This window comes from Dasypus novemcinctus, chromosome 19, assembly GCF_030445035.2.
Source record: "Dasypus novemcinctus isolate mDasNov1 chromosome 19, mDasNov1.1.hap2, whole genome shotgun sequence".
NCBI lineage: Eukaryota > Metazoa > Chordata > Mammalia > Cingulata > Dasypodidae > Dasypus > Dasypus novemcinctus.
In genome coordinates, this window is record NC_080691.1 from 80,793,821 (window position 1) to 80,818,333 (window position 24,513).

Sequence of the window (24,513 nt, forward strand, 5' to 3'; positions counted from 1 at the left end):
TTAAAAAAAAGTGGATAAGACTTGGACAACCAGAAGAAACATCTGGAAGGGCTTGCCTGTACTTCCTCCTCGGCCTCTGTCTCCACCCTCCATGCTTCCTTCTCTCTTGAAAAGGGATCGTGTCTCCCAAGAGACTTAAACTTCAGGGAGGGAGACATGTTGGGCCAAGAAGAGAGAACTAATATGCTTTATTAGTTTTGCCAGATGCTGAATGAAGCTAGATCTTCAAATTCTGTCCTTGTTCCTTGACCCTGAATCAGACTCAGTTTCCCCCTTTATCACATGGGAACAATGACCATTCATTTCACCCACAAATATGTCATGATGACCTACTATGTGCCGGGCCTCATGCTGTGGGCTGGGGACAGACAGAAGGAGCCCACAGTCTGATGGGGGAGGCAGACAGGAAACAAGGCATAGAGGGAAGCTAGCAGGGGAAGGAGATAAGAGAGGAAGACGTCTTGCTCCTTCCTGGGCTCAGGGCTCCTCTCTTCCTGGGGCTGGCTTCTCCTTCCTCTGTGAGCTGACTTCCTGGGGCTCCAGCTTAAGGCTCCAGCACCCAACTCCAACATCAAAACTCCAACACCAAAAACCTCTAACTCTGCCTTTGCCCTGCCTTTTATCTGTGAGTCCCCACCCACGAAAGGGTGGGGACTCAACATCCTACTGGCACAACAAGTTTACATGATTACTTAATCAAGTAAACCTCTGAATCCAATATAATCTAATACGCCCAGAGGAAAAGGTCACTTTACAAACATAACCCAATATTTCTTTTTGGAATTCATCAATAATATCCAACTGCTACAGGAGGGAAGGAGAGGAGGCCAGGAGTTTGGCTTTTAAGGACTGGCCTTACGGGGTATGTAACTGGGACAAGTTCACGTCTCGCCGGAAGTCTCGAATGGCAGGGGCAGCATTTGCGCTTTTCTCGGTGGTCGCTGGGAAGCTCACGAGATGCAGCTTGCAGATTCCCGGCAGTGAGTGCCAAGTCCTGGTGGCCGTGGGCTGCCAGCTGGCTTTATGGCTTCCCAGGTCTGGTGGGGTCCAGGGGCCGGGGATGCTCTGAGCCTTCAAGAAAATCTTCCAAAGCCTCGCCCAGGCCCCCAGGTCAGGGGCCCCGGGAATTCTCCACCAGCCGCAGGCCCGGGCTAGCTGGGGGGTTCCAGAGGGGGCTGGGGGGTAACTAGATGATGTCACAGAGGCCCCGGGGGGGGCCCCCTAGAACCCTGGGGGGGCTCCGGTCCCAGCGTCATCTGCCAGCCAGGAGGCCTGGTCAGCTCCCCCTGAGACCCACCTTCGAGGTCATGTTGCACCCGGGGGGGTCTCCAGGAGCCGAATCCTCCTAGGGGCGCCCCTGGCACAGACCGCTCCGCCTGACCGAGCCCCCCAGTCGGAGCTCACCCCTGTCCCCCACGCGGTCCCCGGGGAGGCCCTGGAGATGCCCGCCGGCCTCCCGCCGGCCGTCCCCAGCGGGGCCTAGCCGGGCGCAGCCCGAGGGGGGCGGCCATGGGGACGTGGAGGCCGCCCCCGGCCGCCCTGGTCCTCTGGGCACTGCTGGTGCCCGCCCAGGCCGTGGTGCGGGCCGTGCTGGCCGGCAACTCGAGCTCGGTGGACTTCGCCGACCTGCCGGCCCTGTTCGGGGTGCCGCTGGGCCCTGAGGGCCTCCGGGGCTACCTGACGGAGGCCAGGCCCCCCAACGCGTGCCAGCCCATCGAGGGCCCGCGGCCGGGCAACGGCTCGCTGGGCGCCATCGTGCTGATCCGCCGCTACGACTGCACGTTTGAGCTCAAGGTGCTGCACGCGCAGCGCGCCGGCTTCGGCGCGGCCATCGTGCACAACGTGCGCTCCGACGGCCTGGTGCGCATGGCGCACGTGGACGAGGACCTGCGGCGCCAGATCGCCATCCCGTCGGTGTTCGTGGGCGAGGCCGCCTCGCAGGACCTGCGGCTGCTCCTGCGCTGCGACAAGGCGGCGCACGTGCTCCTGCTGCCCGACCCCCCGGCCTGCCCGGAGCCGGACTGCCCGCCGGCGCCGGCGCTGTCCTGGGTGCTGGGGCGCGCGCTGGCCCTGCTGGCGGCCGCGCTCCTGCTGCTGCGGCGCCTCTGGCGCTGGGCGCGCGCCCGCGGGGGCCGCGCGGGGGGCGCCCCCAAGGCGCGGGCGCGCGCCAGGGCCCGGGTGCGCACCTTCACCCGCAGGAACGACCTGTGCGCCATCTGCCTGGACGAGTACGAGGAGGGCGACCGGCTCAAGATCCTGCCCTGCTCGCACACCTACCACTGCAAGTGCATCGACCCCTGGTTCTCGCGCGCGCCGCGGCGCACCTGCCCCGTCTGCAAGCAGTCGGTGGCCGGCACGGAGGACGGCTCCGCCTCGGCCGTGGACAGCGTCGGCGACGACGAGCCCTCGCTCTGGGCCGTGCAGGCCCGCCTGCGCTCGCGGCGCCTGGAGCTGCTGGCCCGGGGCGGCCTGCGCCGCCGCTGCAGCGCCACGTCGGTGGGGACGGGCTCGGAGGGGCCCCCGCCGCCGCCCTGAGCCTCCGCGGCGCCCCCGGCCCGGCTTTTGCAGGAAGGCAGAGAATAAACTGGATTTGAAAGCGGACTCTCGGCCTCGCTGCTGTGCGGCCACCAGGCTAGGGTGGCGCGAGGGGCGCCCGCCCCGGGCCCCGCAGGTGGGTGAGGACTCCGGGCACGGGATGGTCGGCCTGTCGCCGCCGTGTCCCCGCGTTTAAACCTCAGTTTCCAAATAAACGTTTTCCTTTGAAATCATTTTAGCTGTCCACACGAGCTGCCGCAGCGGGTCCCCAGCGATCGCTCGTCCAGCGGCACCTCAGGTCCCCGCGGCTCCCGTGTGACAGCCGAGAAACCAACGGCCCAAACGCCCGGCTTTATCTGCACTCCGTCACCCACCCAAATTTTCCCGCTGGAAACTTCCAGACCCTCCCAAGTAGAGAGAATAGAGCCCTCCACGCGCCCGGGGCCCCGGCACCCAGAATCGACGGTCTCGTCTCCTCGGCACCCTGTCCCCACTCCCCCTTTTCCTTGCCACTTGGAAGCAGATCCCAGACACGGTCTCATCTGTCAATGTTTCCGTCTGTGCCGCCGAAACCCTCGAAATCGGAGCCGGGGCAAGGGGCGGGGGGAGGTGGGGCCCTGCCCGGGTCCATCCCGGCTGCTCACACACACACGGGCCCCGGGGGCTTCGCGGCGGGAGGCTACTGGCCCCCGGTTTCAGGGGCGTCTTGGGGGGCTGCCTTACTCCCGGGCTCGGGTCCTTCCAGCTCGCCCGCCTGCCTTCCGGGTGCCCGGGCTGGCTGGCCCCTGGGCCGAGCCCGCAGCGCCGGCGGCTTTTCTCCTCTGGCTGCCGTTGACTTCCGGCCTCTGGCTGTCCCCAGGAGCTTCGGTGTCCCCCACGTCCAATTTCCTCTGTTTGGTGGGACTTTGGCCCTGTGGGAGAGAGGCGCCCCCGCCCCCAATCTGATCACCTTCGGAGGTCTTTAGGAATGGGGTCGCCCCCGCAGGTGTGGGTGGGTCCCAGGGGCATTTGGCCGTGTCTGCAGACCGTTTCGGGTGTCACGGCTGGGACGGAGGGGGTGCTGGGGGGGAGGGGGTTGGAGCCCAGAGCTGCAGCTCGACGCCGGCCAGTGCACGGCTCCCGTGTCAGCCGCCCCGAGGGGGCGAAATCCACCTCCGAAAAATGAGACCTCTTAAAGAATTTTTTTAAAAAAGCCACGTAGTCCCAAACTCCAGGATCCTGTTTAAAGAAACAGGACCTTTTGTGTTTTTTTTTCATTTTTAAGGAAACTTTAGATGACATAAATGTTACATCGAATATATAGGGGATTTCCAAACACCACATGTCCTCCCAATAACGATTCCTTAACAGCATCAAATAGCACCCAAAGTTCACGTTTTCCATTTGCCTTTTTTAGATAGTATGTTAATTTGATATTCATTGCATTAATGCTTTTGTCTCCCTTCCCCTTCCCTGCTCTGCTCTTCTTGCTGTCTGTGTCCATTCACTGTGTGAGCTTCTGTATCTATTTTTTTGTCTTGTTTTTTTCTCCTCTAGGATTCGGTCCTGGGGACCTCTGATGGGGAGAGAGGTTCCCCGTCAGCTGCGCCACCTCAGTTCCTGGTCTCTGCTGTGCTTCACCTTGACTCTCCCCTTGTCTCTCTTTAGTTGTGTCATCATCTTGCTGCGTGACTCATTTGCACGGGCGCTGGCTCACCACGCGGGCACTCGGCTCGCCACGTGGACACTGGCTTGTTGCACAAGCGTGCTTCCTCTTCTTTTTCACCAGGAGGCCCCAGGGACCGAACCCAGGTCCTCCCATATGGTGGACGGAGGCCTTATCCCTTGAGCCACATCTGTTTCCCCATTTGCCTTTTATGCTGTAAAATATTTTTTCAGGGTCCGGATAAGGTCTCGATTCATGAAAGTTCCCTTAAGTCTCTTTTCTAGCTTCTCCGTCTCCTTCTTATTTTTCCTTGCAATTTACTTCTTGGAGCAACTGGGCCATTCGTGCTGTGAAATTACCGTGACCTGGATTTTCTCTCTCCCTTCCTTCTTTCCCTCCCTCCTTTCCTTCCTGCCTGCTTTCTACTTTTTTTTCCTGGACCAGTCTCAGGTTACAAGAGCAGTTATAGGTTTACAAGAAAAGTGGTGTGGAAGGTACGGTTCCGGTTCCATACCCCGCCTTCCTGCTGCTAACATTTGCCTTAGCGCGGTCGTGCTGTTACAGTGGGTGAAACAATGTCGTTATAGCCGCGCCGTTCACGTCAGCGCAGCCTGGGTTTGCCAGCCATGTCCCTGTGGTGTCATTCCCGTGTTCCCCGGTCCTCTCTGTTTCCTGTGGATTCGTAGCTGGATCCAGAGACCAGCTCAGACGCGGCTCCCTCTGTGTGTTTTTTGGCGAGCAGAGAAGGTGCTTTCTCAGCGCCCAGCGCTTCCCTCTTCAGAAGAGCCGGGCCGCGCTAAGGGGGCTTCTTGGGAGCAGGGGGGGGCTGCCGCTTGGCGGGACGTCCACGGGAAGCGGCGGGAAGTCCCGCTGTCCCTGGAAGAGTGCGCATGTGGGGTCACATGTGAGGTTCAGATGCAAGCTCTGCCTGCCTTTATTGCGCGCCTACTGTGTGCTCTTCCAAGAACAGGGACACAGCAGTGAACCAAACCGAAAAAACAGTCCCTGGCCTGCGGGGCTGACCCTCCACGCGGGAGACGGCACTAAGCCAACAATTAAACGACCGGGGAGATGTATTCCTAGAGCTACGTGCTAGGAGTCCAGCGGAGGGGGTGAGGAGGCGGCGGCGGTGTGCCCGTGTCAGGCGGGAAGCACGGGATGTGAGAGTGGAATGGCGAGAAGGAGGGGACTGGGCAGGAAAAGCATTTCAGGTAGCGGGAACAGCCAGTGCAAAGGCCCCGAGGCTGGACCGTGCCTGGTGCTTTGGAGGAACAATGAGGAGGCCTGTGTGGCTGGAGGGGGGGCAGGGAGGGGGCAGGGGCAGGGCGTGGGGGCTCCTGTCAAGCTCAGTAACGAGTTTGGGTTTTATCGTGAGGTGGGAAGTCAAACCGCCCGAGGGTCTGTGAGTAGCTCGGCAGCGATGCCTCTCAGCAGCTCCTCCAGGGCCCGGGTCCACAGTGAGGCAGCGAAGCCCAGAGACACCACGTCGCTTGCTGGGAGCCGCACAGCATGGGGGTGGGTGGTGTTGGGACTTGGGCCCCAGCGGCCTGGCCTCGGTGGGCTCACGGGCATCCGCGCTCAGGGCGGGCTTCTCCTTTTCCACACGTAGGAGCGTTTTGCACCCACGCTTGGCTTCCTGGCCTTCACCGTGCGAGAACCTCTGGGGCACCTTAGGGGCGGGGCCTCCCTGCTGCGCTGACGACGGCGAAGGCCTGCGCCTCGGCTTCCGCAGGGCGTGTGAGAGCGTGGGTGTGTGTGAGAGAGCGTGGGTGTGTACGTGCGGGTGCTGCACAAGACTGCGTAAGTGTGAGTGCAGGTGTGGGTGTGCATAAGTGAGTGTATTAGATGAGTGTGTGTACGTGTGTCTGAGTGTACATGTGTGTGCAAGTGTGTGTGCACAGTGCATGTGAGCATGCACGGGTGTGTGCACATGTGAGTGTGTGAGGATGTGCATGTGTGCGAGCACTGTGAGTGTGTGAATGTGTTAGGATGTAGGTACACACAAAGGTGCGTGTGCATGAGTGTGCGAGTGTGTGTACGTGTGTCTGAGTGTACATGTGTGTGCAAGTGTGTGTGCACAGTGCATGTGAGCATGCACGGGTGTGTGCACATGTGAGTGTGTGAGGATGTGCATGTGTGCGAGCACTGTGAGTGTGTGAATGTGTTAGGATGTAGGTACACACAAAGGTGCGTGTGCATGAGTGTGCGAGTGTTTGTGAGTGTACGTGTGAGTCTGAGTACACATGTGCAAGTGTGTATGTGTGTGCATGAGTGTATGTATTTATGAGTGTGCATGAGTTGTGTGTGCACGTGTGAGCGTAGGTGTCAGCGTGTGCATGTGTATGAGCATTGAGCATGCGTGCATGTGTGTGTGCATGTGTTAGAATGCAGGTGCATGCACGAATGTGAGTGTGCATGAGTGTGAATGTGTGCATGCATGAGCGCGTGACCTGTGCATTTGTGAATGTATTTGCGAGTGTGAGTGTACAACTCTGAGTGTGGTGTGTGAATGTGTTGGTGTGTGAGTGCATGTGTGAATGTGTGTGTGTGAGTGCATGGTCGTGTGAGTGTGTGAAGGTGTGAGAATGTAGGTACATGCACAGATGTGCATGTGCATGAGTGTGAATGTGTGCACGCATGAGTGTGTGGGTTGTGCATTTGTGTGTGAGCATGACCGTACAGCTCTGAGTGTGTGTGGGTGTGAGTGCGTGTGTGTGAGTGCATGATGTGTGAGAACGTGTGTGCCCAGGTGAATGTGGCGTGTGCATGGCGCGGGCACAGGGAGGTGGGGTGAGCTCCTGTGGGCCCCCGGGGACCACAGGGGCTGTGGTGGGGATGGCCCCGTCTTCCCGGGCCCCGGCACTCAGCCTGGCAGAGCTTCTGCCCTGGCAGCACAAATGGAGGCTGTGCTGTCCAGGCGATGCGCCTCGGCCACGGGGGACTGCCCTTGGAGGCCAGTATCACCCTCTCTGTTCCACGGGCAAGGAGGGGGCCGTGGCAGTTTGATATTATGTGTGAATTCCAAAAAGAGATACTGATGATGTTTGTAAGCTGGGTTGGTCCCCTGGCGTGAGCCCCTTTGATTGCAGTAGATTCAGCTGAGATGCCTTTGATTGAATTACGTCAAGATTACGGCTTTTGTTCAACCACTTCGTTAGGGCAACTCAGTCTGAGTCCCCGCCCCCTTCGTGGGCTCTAAAAATGGGCACTCAATCAAGGAGACGCATAGAAGTGGAAACACAGAGGAAGGGAGCTCCATAGAGACAGAGGAGGATAGTGTGGCCCTGGCAAGAGAGTGGAGCCGTTCGCCTGATCGTTTACAGCTGACCTTGTGAAGAGAACAGAGCAGCAGGGCTGGAAAGAAACGAGCCCTCCAGCCCACAGCTGGGAACGGAAGGAGCTGGGAGCCTTAAGAGGAAAGAGGAAGGCTGCGCCCTCGCGGGCACCGCCCACCATCTTGTTTCAACACGTGGCAACAGACTTTGGTGAGGAAGGCACCTTGAGGTGGACTCTTTAGGGCCTTGTGACTAAGCTGCTACCCCAAATAAATCCCCTTTGTAAAAGCCAATGATTTCTGGTTCTTTGCATCAGCACCCCTTTGGCTGACTAATACAGGAGGTGAGGATGAGAAATGGAGACAGGGAGGGGCAAATCTAGCAGCTAGACCTGGGGTTGAGGCTGGGATTCAAGACTCAGCTGCAGCAGCTTAAACACACAGGACTTATTTGCCCAGTCGAGGGACGACCAAGAAGCTCTGTTGTCTGGGGCCTATTGCTCCAAATCCTCAGCAAGCTGTCCCTTCCGCATGGCCCAAGGCAGCGGCTTGAGCTCCAGTCATCACACCCACATGCCAGGCAATGAGGAGGAAGGGCCTACCCTCTCGCTTGAAGGACACTTCCCAGAAGTGCCACATTCCGCTTCTGCTCATGCGCCATTGGCCAGAACTTAGTCGTGTGGCCACGCCGGGTAAAAGAGAGGCCGGGAGACGTGGTTTTACTCTGAGTGACTGAGCGTCCTGCTGCAAACCAAGGGTTCTCTTGCTATAGAATGAATGAATGAGTGAGTGAATGAATGAATCCCCACACCCTTTAGCGTGAACTCCTTCCTTCAAGGTCACAGGCACAAGAGAGGAGCGGGTACGTCTTGGTTCACCAAACAGATGACCTTTCTCACAGCCTGCTGGGGGAGGGAGTGAGCTCACCGTCACGGTGGGTGAGCCAGCTCTTGCTGATCGCCTACTGTATGCCAAGCCAGATGGCTCCGCTCTACCATTCCCCCTCTCTGAGCCTCAGTTTCCCCATCTGCAAAATGGGGTGAACAGCAGCATCTGCCACACAGAGTCTTGTAGGAGTGGCCCCGACGGAGCCCTCCGTCAGCCTTTGTTGGCTAAGTGACCCATTCACAGCCCACTTACAACACTGGGTGATCAGAGGTGCGATGGGGGAAACTGAGGCCCTGTGGTCACCCAAAGGTGGCTGCCTGACCCGCCCTGGAGAATCTGGGAGGCTCCCTGGAGGTGGCGCCTTCTGAGCTGAGCCTAGAAGGAGCAGAAACCAGCACTGGGGAAAAAATAGCGTGGGCGATGAACCTGAGCGGCCATGCCTGGCATCCAGTAGGTGCTTAATAAGTGCACATTGTTCCCGGCCCCCACAAAGTTCTGGCCGCCTCTAAGAAGGGGCCTTGGCTTCACCCCAGCCTCCCTGGCCAGGTCCCGGCCCTTCTCCAGCTCCCTCCAGGGACACCTGACGCTGCCGAGCACCGCGGCTCGACAAGGCCAGCTCGTGCCAGCCCCGGGGGCCCGGGCGTGGCCGCGGCTCTTGGTCAGTGCCCGCAGAGGCCCGCTCCTGCCCAGGCACCGGATCATCCTTTCTTCTGGCAGTAGCACCCAGTGCACCCCCATCTCCCAGAGGAGGACACTGAGTCCGTGGAGAAGGGATGTGGCTCATCGAGAGCCACGTGGCCGGAAGGCAGCGGGGGCAGGACTCGAACCCAGGTCTCTGGCTCCGCGAAGACAATCGCCGACTGCTTAGGATCGTCGCCTGTGCAGGGAGACGCTGTGCAGGGCCCCCCGGAGGCCGCGGGCGCCGGCCTGGCCTTCGAGGAGCCCGGGGCTGGGGGGAGACGGAGCAAGACCCAGACAAGTGTCACGCCTGGACAGAGGAGGGACGGGGCGGGGGGTCACAGCAGGGCGAGGAGGGGCGCCCCAGGGACGCCGGGTGGAGCCGGCGATCCAGCCCTGGTGTACGGGGCCTTCGGTAACTGCTGCGCTTTGGAGACGGACAAGACGAGTCTCGAGGACTGAAGAGCAGGTGCGGGAGCCTTGATCGCCGAGAGAAGGTGCCGCAGGGCGTGTCCCCTGATTTGCTCTTTCCCTTATTCAGCCAAAAACGTCCCCAATGTCCTGAGTTCCCAGAGACGCAGCCCTCGACCCGGTCAAGGCCAGGGTCCCCGGGGCGGCTGCGAATGTGGAAATGACCTGCCCCTTCCCTCGTGGAGGCTCTTGCTGGCAGAACTCAGGGTGCCCAGACCGGGTTTCTGTCCCCTCTCCTGCTGGACCAGACCTCCCCTAGCCCCCTGCTAAATCAGGGTATTAATCCTACCTTCCAGATGAGGAACAGAGAGGTTTAGCAAGTTTCCTCCAGCCACACAGCATGCCAGGGGCTGAGCCAGGATTTAAACCCAGAGTCCCGTGCACTGTACTCTTTCCACAGACTGCCTCTTGCTCTGTGTTTAATGAGCAACTACTGTGTGCTAGGTGCTGTGCAGGAGACACCATCATCACTGAGACGCTTCCCTCATGGAGCTCACCATCTAGTAGACGGCAGGGTGTCAGGGGACCTGCGGAGGGCGGTGAATTTAGTTACGGGTGATCAGGGAGGGACTCCCTGAGGAACCCATTGGCAGAGGAAGGTGGAAAAGATTCAACCGCGGGAAGGTGCCTGGAACAGTGTTCTAGGTGGCGGGAACTGCAAGCACAAAATCCTGGAGGGGGACAGCATGGCCGGAGGGGAGTCGGAGAGGAAATGGGGCGCCCATGAAGCGGGGTCTTTGAGCCACAGAGGGACGTTTGATTTGGCTTTCAAAAGCCAAGGGGAGCCATGCAGGGGGGGACTTTTAAAGTCGGGTTAATTAAAGTATAATCTACATACAATAAAATCACCCCTTTCAGTTTACAGTTTTAGGGTTTGGACTAACGTGTACACAGGAAATCACACAACTACATAACAGTCCCCTCACCCCAAAAAGGTTCCTTGTACCCCTTTGTGCTCTGCCGGAAACACTGCGTGGCTGAGCCCCTGGTCCCCACCCCTAGCTCCTGCCCGCTGCTGACCCATCCTCCGTCCCACTCGTTTGTTCTCTTCCAGAATGTCATATAAATGGAAGCATAGAAGCAGCAGCCTTTTGCGTCTGGCTTCTCTCACTCAGCACAATGCGTCTGAGAATCATCCACATTATTGTGTACAACAAGAATTCTCCCCCTTTTCACGGCTGTGTAATATTCCATTGTACAGACAGACCACAATTTCTTTATCCCTGCTGACGGAAATTTGAGTTGTTTCCAGTCTGGGACAGTTATAAATAGAGCCGTTACAACCATTCGTGCTCAGGCTTTGGGGCAGGCATGTATTTTCATTTCTCCTGGACGAAGACCTGAATGGGATGGCTGTACTTTTTAGTAAGCGTCTGTTTAACTTTGTAAGAAACTGCCAAACTGTTCTCCAAAGCGGCTGTGCCATTTTGCATTCCGATCAGCAGTGTCTGAGCGTTCCGGTTGCCCCATGTCCTTGTCAACTCTTAGTGTTGTCGGTTTAGAAGATCTTAGCCAGAGAGGCGCAACAAGCAGGGAGCAGAGGTGGCTCAAGCAATTAGGTGCCTCCCTCCTACAAGGGAGACCCCGGGTTTGGTTCCCATGCCTCCTAAACAGAAGACACAGACTGCAGACAGTGAGGGCAAACAACGGGGTGGGGGGAGAAATAAATCAATCTTAAAAACAAAACAGGGAAATGGATGTAGCTCAAGTGATTGAGCTCCTGCCTACCACAAGGGAAGTCCCTGGTTTGGGTCCCGAGGCCACCCAAAGAAGACAGCGAGCTGGCACAATGGGCAGGCATGACTGACTCAACAAGCTGATGCAACAAGAGACACAAGAAGAAGAATATAATGAGAGACACAACAAAGCATGGAACGGAGGTGGCTCAAGAGATTAGGTGCCTCCCTCACACATCAGAGGTCCCGGGTTTGGTTCCCAGTGCCTCCTAAAGAAACAAGGAAGACGAACAGACACAGCAAGTGCAAACAACGATGGGGTGGGGAGAAATAAAGAAATAGAAATAAAATTTTAAATGAAAAAATGTGTTTATCGGGGGCGGGGGTGGCTTGAGTGGTTGAGCACCCTCCTTTCACACGGGAGGTACTGGGTTCGGTGCCTCCTGAAAAAAAAAAAGATCTTAGCCTTCTGGTAAGAGTGAAATGCGGCTTATGTGGTTTTGAGTTGTGTTCCCCAGGGACTTGCGGTGTTGAGCATCTTTTCCTGAGCTCCTTTGCCACCTGGGTGTCTTCTTTGGCAAAGGGGCAGTTGGAGGCCTTGGACCCCGGACGGGACCTGAGCTGATTGACACGTTTAAAAGCTTTGCTTCATGAGACAGGTGAATCGATGAGGGGCGGAGGTGAGAGAGAGAGGAGGGTCCAGCTGAGCACTGTGGGAGCCAGAGGGGGGCGACAGCCAGGGAAGGACGGGGGGGGGGGGGGAGGGTGGAGCCGGGGTCAGAAACGGACGCGTCCCACCTGCAGCTGAGAAAACGGAGGCCCAGAGAGGGAAAGCGGCCTGCCCAGGGTCACACAGCAGGCCAGTGGCAGAGCCGGGATTCGAACCCATCTCGGAGGACACCGCTCGTTCCCCCCCCCGCCCTCCCCCAGACCTGCCCGTCACTATGTGGGTGGGATGCGGAAAAGCTGCAGCTGGGTCTTCCTGGGTGCTCCGGGCATTCCTGGCCGGGGCTCCCCCTCCTCCATCGGCCCCGCCCATCAGCTCTGTCCCCCACATCTTTCTGGAGTCCCCACACCTCTTAACCCTCGGCCCAGCCCCATCACCTGCCAGGACCCGCAGATGACCCGCCCTCGCCCCCCACCGCCCGCCCTCGCCCCCCACCGCCCGTGCTCCCCGGCAGCCAGAGGGCGCCCGTGAGCACGCGAGTCAGGGCCCGGCCCTCCTCTGCCCGCAGCCCCCCAGGGCTCCCACCTCATTTGCAGTAAAAGCTCAGGTCCCCCCCGCGGCCCGCAGGCCCCGCGCGCCCCGCCCCGCCCCCTCCCCGCTCCCTCACTCCAGCCCCGGGGGGCCCAGCTGCTCCCCCACCGCTCCAGGCCGGGCGCTGCCTCAGGGCCTTTGCACGGACTGAAGCACTCCCCAGGGACCCAGGCCTGCTCCTTAACGCTTCCCAGCAAGTCTGTGAGGCAGGCACCTTCGGGAGAGAGGTGGGGAAACCGAGGCACAGAGCAGGGGCCCGACTTGCCTGAGGAGCAGAGCTGCTGAGCGCGTCCCGGGAGTTGGTCTCTGCTTCGGGGCCAGCCTGCCTCATCCCCAGCCGGCAGCCGGATGCCGGCGCCCTTTCCTGCCCGCTCCATCCCGGGGTGGGGTGGGGGGGACCGCCAGGTGTCGGGGTTCAGGCCAGGGGTGGGGGGGGGAGGTCAGACGCGGGGATCCAGGGGGTGGCACGACCTCCAGCTCACGGCCCACGGAAAGGAGCCGAGGAAGTCCAGCTTCTGGCCCAGGACAGGGCCCCCGGCCGAGCGCCGGCCGCTCGCATGCCCGCGGCGACAGTGAGCTCACTCCCGCACCTGCATCGGTCCGTCCATCTCTGCTTGAACTCCGCATCCCGCCGGCCCCCATCGCCCTGCGTCCTGACGCGGGGTCAGAGCGCCGCCCTTCCGTCTGTACCTCGATGGGTGCTGGCCACTTCCTGGGTGCCCGCACAGCCGTGGCCAAGACCCGCCCCCCTGCCTGGGGCTCCCGGTCCCGTGGGGGAAATGGAGCCGAACAAGCCAGGGCCCGGTTGATTCCGGCTGTGATGGGGGGCGCAGGGGGTGCTGTGGGGGCCCAAGGGGGGGCACCTACCCCAGCCTAGAGGGCCAGGAGAGGCTTTCTGGGGAGATGGCGGGCAGGACAAAGGGTAAGGGAGCAGCAGTGGCGAGGGCTGGAGGTGGAGGGGAGGTTTTAGGAGGAAGGGGCTGCGCCTAGCAGGGCCAAGGCCCAGAGAGGCACAGGGTTTTCCGGCTGATCACACAGCCCCACCACCCACCCGCCACCCACCCGGCGTCAGCTCCCAAAAGGCGCCACCCTCCAAGTTCATCGCCAACCACGCCCGGGGAGGCTGGGCTGGGACAGTTGTAGAGAGACCAGGCGACACGGGTTTCATGACCGTCACCCCGTCTTCCAGATGAGAAAACCGGGGCCGCCAGAGGCGAAGGGGCTCTTGTATCCTGTTGAAAAAGCCCAGAAGGAACAAAGCGGGGCTTGGAACGCGCCGAGTCCAGGCTGTCTGGGTGAGGAACGGCTGCGCCGTGGGCCTGTCCACCCTCCCGTCTCGCCCAGGTGGGTGCCCCGCACGTCCCCCGCCCAGGCGGAGCACGAGGCGGTCTTCACCTCCTCGATTCCACACCCTATGCTCCTAGTGATGCGACCAACGCCAGGCAGGCGCCAAGGAGCCGGAGGCAGGTGCCCGGTGGTGGCGGCCAGGAGGCGGCGGGCTGCCCCACGCTCCGTCCTGGGGTCCCGGGGAAGGGGGGTGAAGGGCCGTGACTCGTCCCCGGGGCCTCTTCCTTCCTCCTCCTCTTGTCCCCACGCCCCGTCCTCCTCCCCGCCCACCCCTGGCGGCCCTCGCAGCCGCGGCCCCGGCAAGGGGAGGACGTTTTGCGGGAACAGATGGCGCCCTCCCCGCCCCGCGCGCTGCCAGCTAATTAACGCCGCCTGTAATTAAACTTCCCACAAATTAGCTGTCAGCGATGCTAAAGGGACCCGTCCCTCTCAAATGCCACCTTGACGGCCGGAACGGCGAGCACTGTCGACGAAATAATTAAAGGCCGAGGGGAAGCGCCCCGACCGGGAGGCGGCTTTTTAAATTCATTTATTTATTTTCAACATCTCAATCCCCCGCCACGGCCCAGCGCTCCCGGGCGGGGCTTTGGCAGCAGAACGAGGGTGTTCGGTGGTTTTTTGTTTTTTGTTTTTTTCCCCTGAGGTTCCGCGAACGAAGGCTTTCCGTCTTGGAAAGAATTTTGATTAAGCACCTACTACGTGCGGAAGGCTCTGGGAGGAGCCGGCAAGAGGCAAGTGACCGAGATGGAGCCGCTCCCTTCCTGGAACCCACCTCCCGCGTGTGCACTTGAAAAAGAACGGGCTGGGGCCGGGAGAACCTTCGGAGCAGCGGGCGCGGCCCGTGCAAAGGCCCTGGGGTGGGCTGGCCTCGGGGGCTCACGGGCGCCCTCTGGTGCCTGACCAAGAGGGAGCAGGGGGCAAGGGTGGAGGCGATCGCGCGGGTGCAGGCGAGTGAGACCCAGCAGGGGCGAGAAGACGGAGGTGGCCCGGGATGGGGGCTGCGGGCAGAGGCGCCGGGACGGCTGATCTGCTGTTTTGGGGGGCTGCGGGCAGAGAACGAAGGCGGCCGGGGACTCCCAGGCTGGCAGAAGGAGGAGCCAACGGATTCCCCAGACACCAAGTTCCCCGGGGCAGAGCCTTCCACAAAAAGGAAATTCTTCAGCCGTGGATCAGCCGCTGGCCTGGGAGGGCTCCCGGCCGGGGCTCGGCGCCTCCCCCCGCACCGCCCAGCCCCGGCCGCTCCTGCGGTCCTGGGGCCACGCGCGCGTCCAACGCGGGGCTGACGCGGCCTGTGCCCGCTGGGGCAGCATGAGGTCCTGGCATCTGGTCTCCCCGCCGGACACCCCCGCTCCCTGGGCTCACAGGAGGAGGGGGCCGGGAGCCTCCCCGGGTGGGGCAGGGGTGAGTGCGCAGGGCTGGGGGGGGGTAAGCCAAACTGTGCTCCTTCCCTCCCCAGGATGCCCTGCTGTTCCTCAGGACAGGTTTCAGGCACCCCAGGACCTTTGCACAAGCTGCGCCTGCTGCTGGAACTCCCTGTCCTCCCTCACTACCCCCTTGGGACCTTTCAGCTCTTTGCTCAGCGCCCCCGGGTCCCCCACATGCCCGAGTTTCCCCACGGGGGGCCTGATGGCCCGGCTCTGTGAGCACCACGTCCGTCTGTCTGTATCCCCCCCCCCCACCGCCATGAACTGCGACCTTGTGAGGGCCGGGTGTGCTGTGCTCCCGGCTGCGTCCTTCTGGAGCCTGGAAGAGACTGACCCACAGTAGCCTCGATCCCTCATAAGGGAAAATCTGAGCAATCATTTATCTGAAGCCCCAGGGGCCAGATGTGTGTTGGAATTCAGAATTCTCTAGATTGGAGAATGCGGCTAAGACTCACTCAGTATCTATCAAATAACACCGCAGGAGGGCCTGGGCAGCGATAACCAGAAGAGGGAAGCGGATGTGGCTCGAGGGACCGGGCTCCGTCTACCACGCGGGAGGTCCGGGGTCCGACGCCCGGGGCCTCCTGGCGAGGGCGAGCTGGCCCGCGCGGAGCGCCACCCCTCCCAGGAGTGCCGGCCCACACAGAGAGCTGCCACAGCAAGATGTCGCAACAAGAGACAGAGGAGGGAAAAGAAGACGCAGCAGAACAGGGAGCGGAGGTGGCGCAAGAGAGTGAGCGCCTCTCTCCCACTCCGGAAGGTCCCAGGATCAGTTCCCGGAGCCACCTGTGAGAAGACAACAGACACAGAAGAACACACAGCAGTGGACGCAGAGAGCAGACAACGGGGCGGGGGGGGGGGAGTAAATGAAAATAAATAATGAGAATATTCACAGCAAATGGGATAAATAAAGGGTATTGACAAGCTCAGATCAGTGGAGTTCTCAACAAAGCCATCCTAATAGGGAAAACACTGTATTTTCAGAGCTTTTTCGATGTTGGCATTGAGGGCGAGGGAGCGAGGGGCGGGGGCTAATGTTTGTTGAGTGGCTCCGCTCGCCGGGAAGACAGTGAGCCAGGAGGTCAAGGGCGGGGTCAAGGGCGGGGGAGGGACGGCCAGGTTCAAATCTTAGCTCCGCCCATTTTTTACCTGTGGGGCGTGGGCAGGTGACATCACCTTTCTGCGCCTCCCTCCGTTTTTCCACCTGTAAAATGAGGATGGCAAAACACCTCGCTGGTGTCTTGGAATGTCAGCGGGGCCCAGGAAGTGCGCAGCAGGTATTTGTTAAATGTTTGAAAATGATCATGAAATGCTCTGGAGAAGACTCGGGTGAGTTTAAGCTTACGGGGTGCCCTCCAGCCCGGGGGCTTCTCGGGGAAAGGCATTTGAGGGGCCCGTTCAAGGGCGTTCAATGAGGTACAGGTGGGTGGTGCCTCAAAACACAGCCTGGGGGGGGGAGCGGCTGGGGCTCCATCAGTTGGGCTCCCGCCTACCATACGGGAGGCCCTGGGTTCAAGTCCCAGGGCCTCCATGTGAAGGCAGGCCAGCCCGCATGCTGTGGAGAGCTGATGGCCCATGCGCCGTGGAGAGTGGACGCAGCAAGATGACGCAAGAAAGGGAGACAAGCAGACCTAGAAAAAACATGCAGCAAATGGACACAGAGAGCAGACAGCAAAAAGCAAGCTACGGGGGGTGGGGGGTGAATAAATAAATAATTTTAAAAAAACAGCCTGGGGGAGCAGATGTGGCTCAAGTGGTTGAGCACCTGCTTCCCACACGGGAGGCCCTGAGTTCGGCCTCCTAAAAACAAAAACAATCAACAGGGAAGCAGATGTAGCTCAAGCAGCTGGGCAGCCGCCTACCACATGGGAGATCCCGGGTTCAGTTCCCTGTGCCTCCTGAAGAAGATGAGCAAGACAACAAGATGATGCAATGAGGAGACAATAAAAGACACAACAAGCAGAGAGCAGAGGTGGCTCAAACAATTGGGTGCCTCTCTCCCACATGGAGGTCCTGGGTTCAGTTTCCAGTGCCCCCTAAAAAGAAGATGAACAGACACAGAAAGTGGACAGCAAGCGCAAATGATGAGGGGGGAATAAATTAATTAATCTTAAAAAAAAACAAGCAGGGAAACGGACTTTGGCCCAGTGGTTAGGGCGTCCGTCTACCATATGGGAGGTCCGCGGTTCAAACCCCGGGCCTCCTCGACCCGTGTGGAGCTGGCCATGCGCAGCGCTGATGCGCGCAAGGAGTGCCGTGCCACGCAGGGGTGTCCCCCGCGTGGGGGAGCCCCACGCGCAAGGAGTGCGCCCGTGAGGAAAGCCGCCCAGCGTGAAAAGAAAGAGCAGCCTGTCCAGGAATGGCGCCGCCCACACTTCCCGCGCCGCTGACGACAACAGAAGCGGACAAAGAAACAAGACACAACAAATAGACACCAAGAACAGACAACCAGGGGGGGAAATTAAATAAAATAAATAAATCTTTAAAAAAAAAAACAAAACAAGCAAACAAACGGGAAAAAAGGACTCAGGGGAGCCAATGTGGCTCAGTGGTTGAGCGCCAGCTTTCCACCCACGAGGTACCAGGTTCAATCCCTAGTCCCGGTACCAAAAAAAAATAAAAATAAAAAACACATACCTGTCTGTAGCTAAATAAAAACATTTTAAAAACCAATAAAAACCACACACACACAGCATGGAAGGCGGAAGTCGAGAATAGGAGTGAGCTCTGTGCCTCTCCCCAACCCCTCCTCTTGTAAAATCAAAAAGCACATGTCTGGAGGGAACGTTCTGGGGCCATGGCAATGCCATGTATCTTGACTGAGAGGTGGTTACACGTGTGTGTATATTTGTCACAACTCGCCTGACTGTGCCCTCACATGCTGATTGAAAGGAAAAACTGTGCGTGCCCAAAACACATCCACAGGCGCTCTCCCCGACAGCCGGTGGGGACGCAAAATGGCACAGCCACCCTGGAAACCCGGCTGGCAGTTCCTTACAAAGTTAAACACACACCTAGCAGGCGACGCAGCTGTCCACTGCTCGCTGTTTACCCAGGAGAACTGGGACCATGTGTCCCCAGAAAGGCGGGAAGGAGAGCCGCCCGCAGCAGCTCAAGCAGGAAGTAACCCAGACATCCAGCAGCGGGGGAAGGGGGCAAACAAACCGGGGTCCCCGGCAGTAAGGGAACGAAGTGCCGAGGCGGGCGACGGCGGGACCGACTCTCCAAGGCCTTCTGCTGGGTGCAGGCGGCCGGCACAAAGGACTTGCAACTGAATGCTGCCGTTTCTGTCAATTTTCAAAACTGGCAAATTCAGCAGCGGGGGAGGGAGTGGACCTGGGGGAGGGGAAGGGGGCAGGGGGGGTTCTGGGTGGTGGGAGGTTCTGTACAGGTCCAGGTGAATGGGTGAGGGAGGAACAAAATTTAAGGGACAACAACACCACCTCATCAAGCGAAAGAATATTTGACTGCGGCATTTTTAACAATCGAAGTGAACGCAAAAGCAATCCCCGATGAGCACGCTCTGTTCATCGCTCTGAGAGCATCATCAGAGAGGATTCGCTCTGAGCCGCCAGGCTCCCCTCCCCCGCCCACCTGTCCCCCGCGTCCTGCGTCCTCGTGTGGCCCCGGCCGGGGACCAGCACCTGTGCTGAGGGAGGAGGTCCCGCCGGCCACCGAGCCGGTGCACCTGCTGTGTCGGCGCTACACCCCAGGCAGAACGTGAACCAAAGAGAAACAGGCGGAGAGGACAGCGGGGCCCAGCCTCGAGAAGGGGGGGGGTGAGGGAAGGAAAGGAAGGGAGGGAGGGAGGGAGGGGGAAGGAAAGAAAGGAATGAGGGAGAGAGAAGGAGACAGAGAGGGAAGGAGGGGGCTAGAGAAAGAAAGGAGGGAAAGAAAGAAAGAAAGAAAGAAAGAAAGAAAGAAAGAAAGAAAGAAAGAAAGAAAGAAAGAAAGAAAGAAAGAAAGAAAGAAAGAAAGAAAGAAAGAAAGAAAGAAAGAAAGAAAGAGGAAAGAAAGAAAGAAAGACAAAGAAAGGAAAGAAAGAAAGAGAAAGAAAGGTGAGGGAGACAAAAGGGGAGAGAAAGAGAAGGGAGGGGGAGAGGGAGGGGAAAAGAAAAGGAATGATGGAGACAAAAAGGGAGACAAGGGAAACGGACTTTGGCCCAGTGGTTAGGGCGTCCGTCTACCATATGGGAGGTCCATGGTTCAAACCCCGGGCCTACTTGACCCGTGTGGAGCTGGCCCATGCGCAGTGCTGATGCGCGCAAGGAGAGCCTTGCCACGCAAGGGTGTCCCCCCCCGCGTGGGGGAGCCCCACGCGCAAGGAGTGCGCCCCGTAAGGAGAGCCGCCCAGCGTGAAGGGAAAGTGCAGCCTGCCCAGGAATGGCGCCACCCACACTTCCTGTGCCGCTGACAACAACAGAAGCGGACAAAGAAACAAGACGCAACAAATAGACACCAAGAACAGACAACCAGGGGAGGGGGGGGAAATTAAATAAATAAATAAATCTTTAAAAAAAAAAAAAAAAAAAAAAAAGGGAGACAAAAAGAGAAGGGAGGGAGGGAATGAGGGGGGAGAGAAAAAAAGATATGAAGGAAAGAAGGGAGAGTAGGAAAGAGGAAGGAAAAGAGAAAGAAGGGAGAGAAGAAGGGAGAGAAAGGGGGAGTGAAAGAAAGAAAGACAGAGAGGGAAGGGAGGGAGGGTAAAAGAAAAAAAGAAATGAGGGAGAGAAAAAGGGAACAAAAAGAGAAGGGAAGGAGGCAGAGAGAGAAAGAAAGGAAAAAAGGGAAAGAAGGAGAGAAAGAGAAAAGGGGAGGGAAAGAGGAAGGAAGGAAGGGAGGAAGGAAGGAGAAAAGAAATGAGAGAAAAGGGGAGACAAAGAGAAGGTAGGGGGGAGGAGGGAGGGAGGAGGGAGGGAGGGGGGGACGCATTAGATGGTTATAGGGAGGGGACGGGGGCGGGGGATGGATGAAAGGGAAAAGGTAAGCAAATAAAACAAAAGCCAGCGGGGAAGAGCCAACTCAACGTTTGTTGAGTGAATACACGATGCCTGAGGATCCGCTGCGACGCCCGCGGCGTTCCCAGGAAGGGAGCACGTGGACGAGGCTGAGCCGGGCCGTGGGGAGCGGCGTGGGGGGCGGCGTGGGCAGCCGCCGTGGGCTCAGTCGCCCGGCGCGGGCAGCTCCGGGGGCTCGGGGCCTCCTCCCTCCCTGGGGACAGGGTCGGGGGTCTCGAGGTCCCCTGAGCCGAGAGGGGGCGGGAGCTGGGGGAGTATGGACAGGGGTACAGGACCCCCCCCCCGGAGACGTGCCGGAGTGCGCCCGCCCTCGGGGGCTGCGGGGACCCCCGCCCCCCTGCCCCAGCCTGGGGGGCGAAAGAAGGCCGGTCTCCAGGCCGACCAATGGGGGCGCGCAGGGGGCGCATTACCTCATCAGGCAGCGCGGCCATTGGCTGCGGGCTCGCGGGGGGCGGGAGCCGGGCGGCAGCGCGCGGGCGCCGAGGAGGGGGCTGCGGGGCCGGCGGGGAGGGGCTCGCGGGAAGGGCAGGGCGAGGGCGGGGAGCGCGGGCGCGGAGGCCCTGGCGGGGGCTGAGGGGGTGTCCCCAAGTCGAACCGGGCCGCGCTGGGCGGGCCTGGGCCGCGAGGATGGCCGAGGCGACCCCCGCACCCCGCAAAGGTCGGGGGGCAGCCTTGGCCCCTCCCCCACCCGCCTCTGAGCCTCAGTTTCCCGCTGTGTGAAACGGCATTGGTAAAAGTCCCACCTCGGAGGGATTTTGCGAAGATCCACTCAGCAGCCGTCAAGCAAGGATTGAGCACTTGCTGTGTACCAGGGCTTGTGCAGGGGGCCTGACCTCCACCGGCCTTCCTGGACCCTGAGCAAACGTCAACAGATAAACAGGGGGCAGCTCAGAGGACCCGAGGGCCGCAAAGGAAAGTAAAGCAAGGGGCTAAGGAGGGGAGCAAGTTGGAAGCTATTTTAGCCGAACAATCAGGGAGGGCTTGCTGAGGAGGTGACATTTAGGCGGAATAAAAAGTAGCTGTGAGAAGAGGGTTCCAGGCAGAGGGACAGCGTGTGCAAAGGCCCTGAGGCAGAACCACTATGTCCGGCCCTTTTGGCGGACCTGGCCAGGCGGGGCCCTGCAGCCGGAGCGGAGGGAGTGAGGGGGAGAGGGGAAGGGGACGGGACCGGCCCCTCAGGTGGGCTGCAGGAGAGCTGGGGCTTTTACCCCGGGCAGGTGGCAGCCATGGAGGGCTGCAGGCAGCCCGACCCGCGTTGCTCTGGCCACCACGGGGAGCTGGAGGATCAGGGGCAGAGGAAATGTCCTGGACCAGGCAAAGGATGATGGGGCCGGAGCCACGGAAGGGCTGAGAAGTGGGTGGGACGTTTTGGACGTGCAGCCCAAAGAAGTCATTGCAGACCTACCGGGCTGAAAGCAGGAAGAGTTTTGGTTGGTGCACGACTGGATGCACGTGGAGACAATAATGAGCAGGAGAGGGAGGCGTAGGGGGGTCCCGCAGTGGCTTTGCCTCCACCCACCAGGTCCCCGCTCCAGGGCAAATGAAGGAGTGAGTCACCCAGGCTGCGAGGGGCAGCGAGCGGTCTACACTGGGCGCTGACTCAAGCCTCGGGCTCAGGCTGTACCCCTGACTCATCCCCACTCCCCACTCCTCCCTGCATCAGGGAAGGAGACCCCACGTGAGATCAGCCACACACCCCACCCCTCTGCGCCTCCTCCTCTCCCACCCTGCTGGATGAGAAGCCCCCTTCTCCGCAACAGCAGCCTCCTCCTGATGCTGCAACTCCCACCCATGGGTCCCTTTTGTGGCCTTATCTCACTTGCCTCCGGGACTGGGGAGCTCACTCTTTCTGAGACTTAAAATATCTTACGGCTTGACCCCCAAAATCTCCCTCATAGGCAAGGATGTCTTTTAAAAATAGAAATCTGCCTTGGAGCCCCTCTGCTGTAAACCTTCCATGGCTCCCTGTTACCTTCAGCACAAAGTCCAGGCTTCTCACTGTGGCTTGTAAAACCTGGGTGGTCTGGGTTCTGCCGACTTCACCCACTCCCCACCCCCTATCCAGTGACATTCAGAGACCCCACCACTGCCTGCTTTTTCCTTTTCAACCTTTGCACACGCTGTACTCTTCTGCTTGGAAGGTCCTTCTCCCTTCCTTTTTGTTCGCCTCCCTCAATTCCTACCTCTAAGCATGAGGTGTGCTTCTAGGAAGCCTTGCCCCACCCCCTAGCTGAGTTACTCGATCCCTCTGGATACATTGTATCTCCCTCACCCAGGCTGGCCGGTTAGAACCCCTACTCGCCAGCTGCTGGTCTCTGGGCTGGTAGCTGCCTGCAGGGCTGTGAAATTCACCAGCCAGGCTTTTTGTGAAAGTTCTGTTCCCCCGGGAACTGCCCCTCCGGCTCTCCCCGAGGGCATCATTAGTTTAAAACCAGCTCTTCTGGATCCCGCTCGGTGCAGGCCACCCCCCGCGCAGCAGCCACAGGCGGAGCCCCTTTTGAAGAGTGATTGACTAACAGCTATTAGATTAATGGGCGACGTGGAGCATTTTCATTTCTGCTGCATCTACAAGCTAAATGTTCCTGTGTAATTACAATCAAGGACAAGTTCGCCTGTGAGGCTCCGGGCTTCCCAGGGTCCCCGGTAGATCCCTCCTTCCCCTGCTCAGTCCATTTGCCTCTTTCCTGCTCCGCATTTCCCTCTGCCTCGGCCTTCTCCCCTCCTCGGGGCTTCCCAGCTTTCTTCTTTTCCCACCTTTGAAATCCATTTCCCCCCTTTCTTTCTTTGTTCTCCCTGTCTGTCTTTAGCTTCGTCTTTTGTCTGTGTCTTTCACTTTCTATGTATGTTTCTCTCCATCTCTTTTTTGTTGTCATTTCTCTCCGCCTGTCGGATCTCTCCTTGCTGTCTCCATCTCACTCTTTTTCTTTCTTTCTTTGTCTATCTCCCCGGATCCTTCTCCCTCCTGTTTACTGATGTATAATTTACATTTCAGAGTGTGCAAGCCTTCAGGTGTGCGGCTTGAAGAATTATTACGTAGGTCGAGACCCACACAGCCACCCCTCAGATCAAGACAAGGGACATTCCAGCCCTCGGAAGCCCCCTCTGCACCCCGACCCAGGCAGGCCCCCTCAAGGGTAAACGTATTTTATCTATTTCTCTCCCTTCCGCCTTTCCCTTCCTCTGCCTCTGCCCCCAACCCTGATTCTGGGAATAGCATTTTCCCATCTCTCGCCCTTCCCTCTGGCCCTTCCAGGAGGGGTCACATGAGGGGCTGTGTGCCTAGAACCCAGGGACGATCTCTGTGGATGAAGGTACCCCTTCAGAGAAGCCAGGCATGGGCTACTGAGGTCCCCAAGGGTCACTGCAGGCCAAGACTGAGAACAGAAGGACCCCGATTTGACCAAGACATCTCTTTGCCCAGAAATCCCTTCTGTTTCTTACCTAGGTGTCTGGACAACGGGTGCTGCTCACCAGCCCCTTACAAAGATAGAGAGATCCTCCTGGGAGTCTCAGTGGCCTCTGGCCTGACCCTACAGGCTTGTGCCAGGGCACCCAGCAAACACCAGGTTCTTTCCCACCTCCACACCTTTGCTTAAGCCAGCCCACCCATCCTCCTCTTCCTTACTGCCTAGCCAAAGCCTCCCGGCCTTTGAACAGGACTCAAGGCTGACACTTCTTTTTCCTCCCCCTTACAGCAACCTAGCAGAGGGCTGGGGCTCCAGATGGAAGGCACGATCAACAATGACAGGCTTGGGCAGCGGACTTGGCCCAGTGGTTAGGGTGCCCGCCTACCACACGGGAGGTCCGCGGTTCAAACCCCGGGCCTCCTTGACCCGTGTGGAGCTGGCCCATGCGCAGTGCTGATGCGCGCAAGGAGTGCCGTGCCACGCAGGGGTGTCCCCCGCGTGGGGGAGCCCCACGCGCAAGGAGTGCACCCATAAGGAGAGCCGCCAGCGTGAAAGTAAGAGCAGCCTGCCCAGGAATGGCGCCGCCCACACTTCCCGTGCCGCTGATGACAACCAGAAGCGGACAAAGAAACAAGACGCAGCAAAAAGACACAGAGAACAGACAACCGGGGGAGGGGAGGATTAAATAAATCTTTAAAAAAACAAAAAAAAACAATGACAGGCTTAATCATGTCTGTCACCCTCACACCACCACCAACACCATGATCGTCATCACCATCATCTCTATCACCATCACCACCACCATCACCATCTCACCACCACCATCATATCACCATCACCACCACCATCATATCACCATCACCACCACCATCATATCACCATCACCACCACC

The 24,513-nt window shown here is 59.2% G+C and overlaps 1 protein-coding gene across 1 annotated transcript; it reads left to right on the top strand.

Annotated features, from left to right (window-relative positions):
* The first annotated feature begins 291 nt into the window (after positions 1–291).
* ZNRF4 (zinc and ring finger 4) lies at positions 292–2,535 on the top strand. Its single transcript, XM_071209692.1, is given in 3 exon segments — positions 292–384; positions 1,350–1,489; positions 1,491–2,535. Coding segments are annotated over 3 exon segments (1,278 nt in total).
* Positions 2,536–24,513: the final 21,978 nt, after the last annotated feature.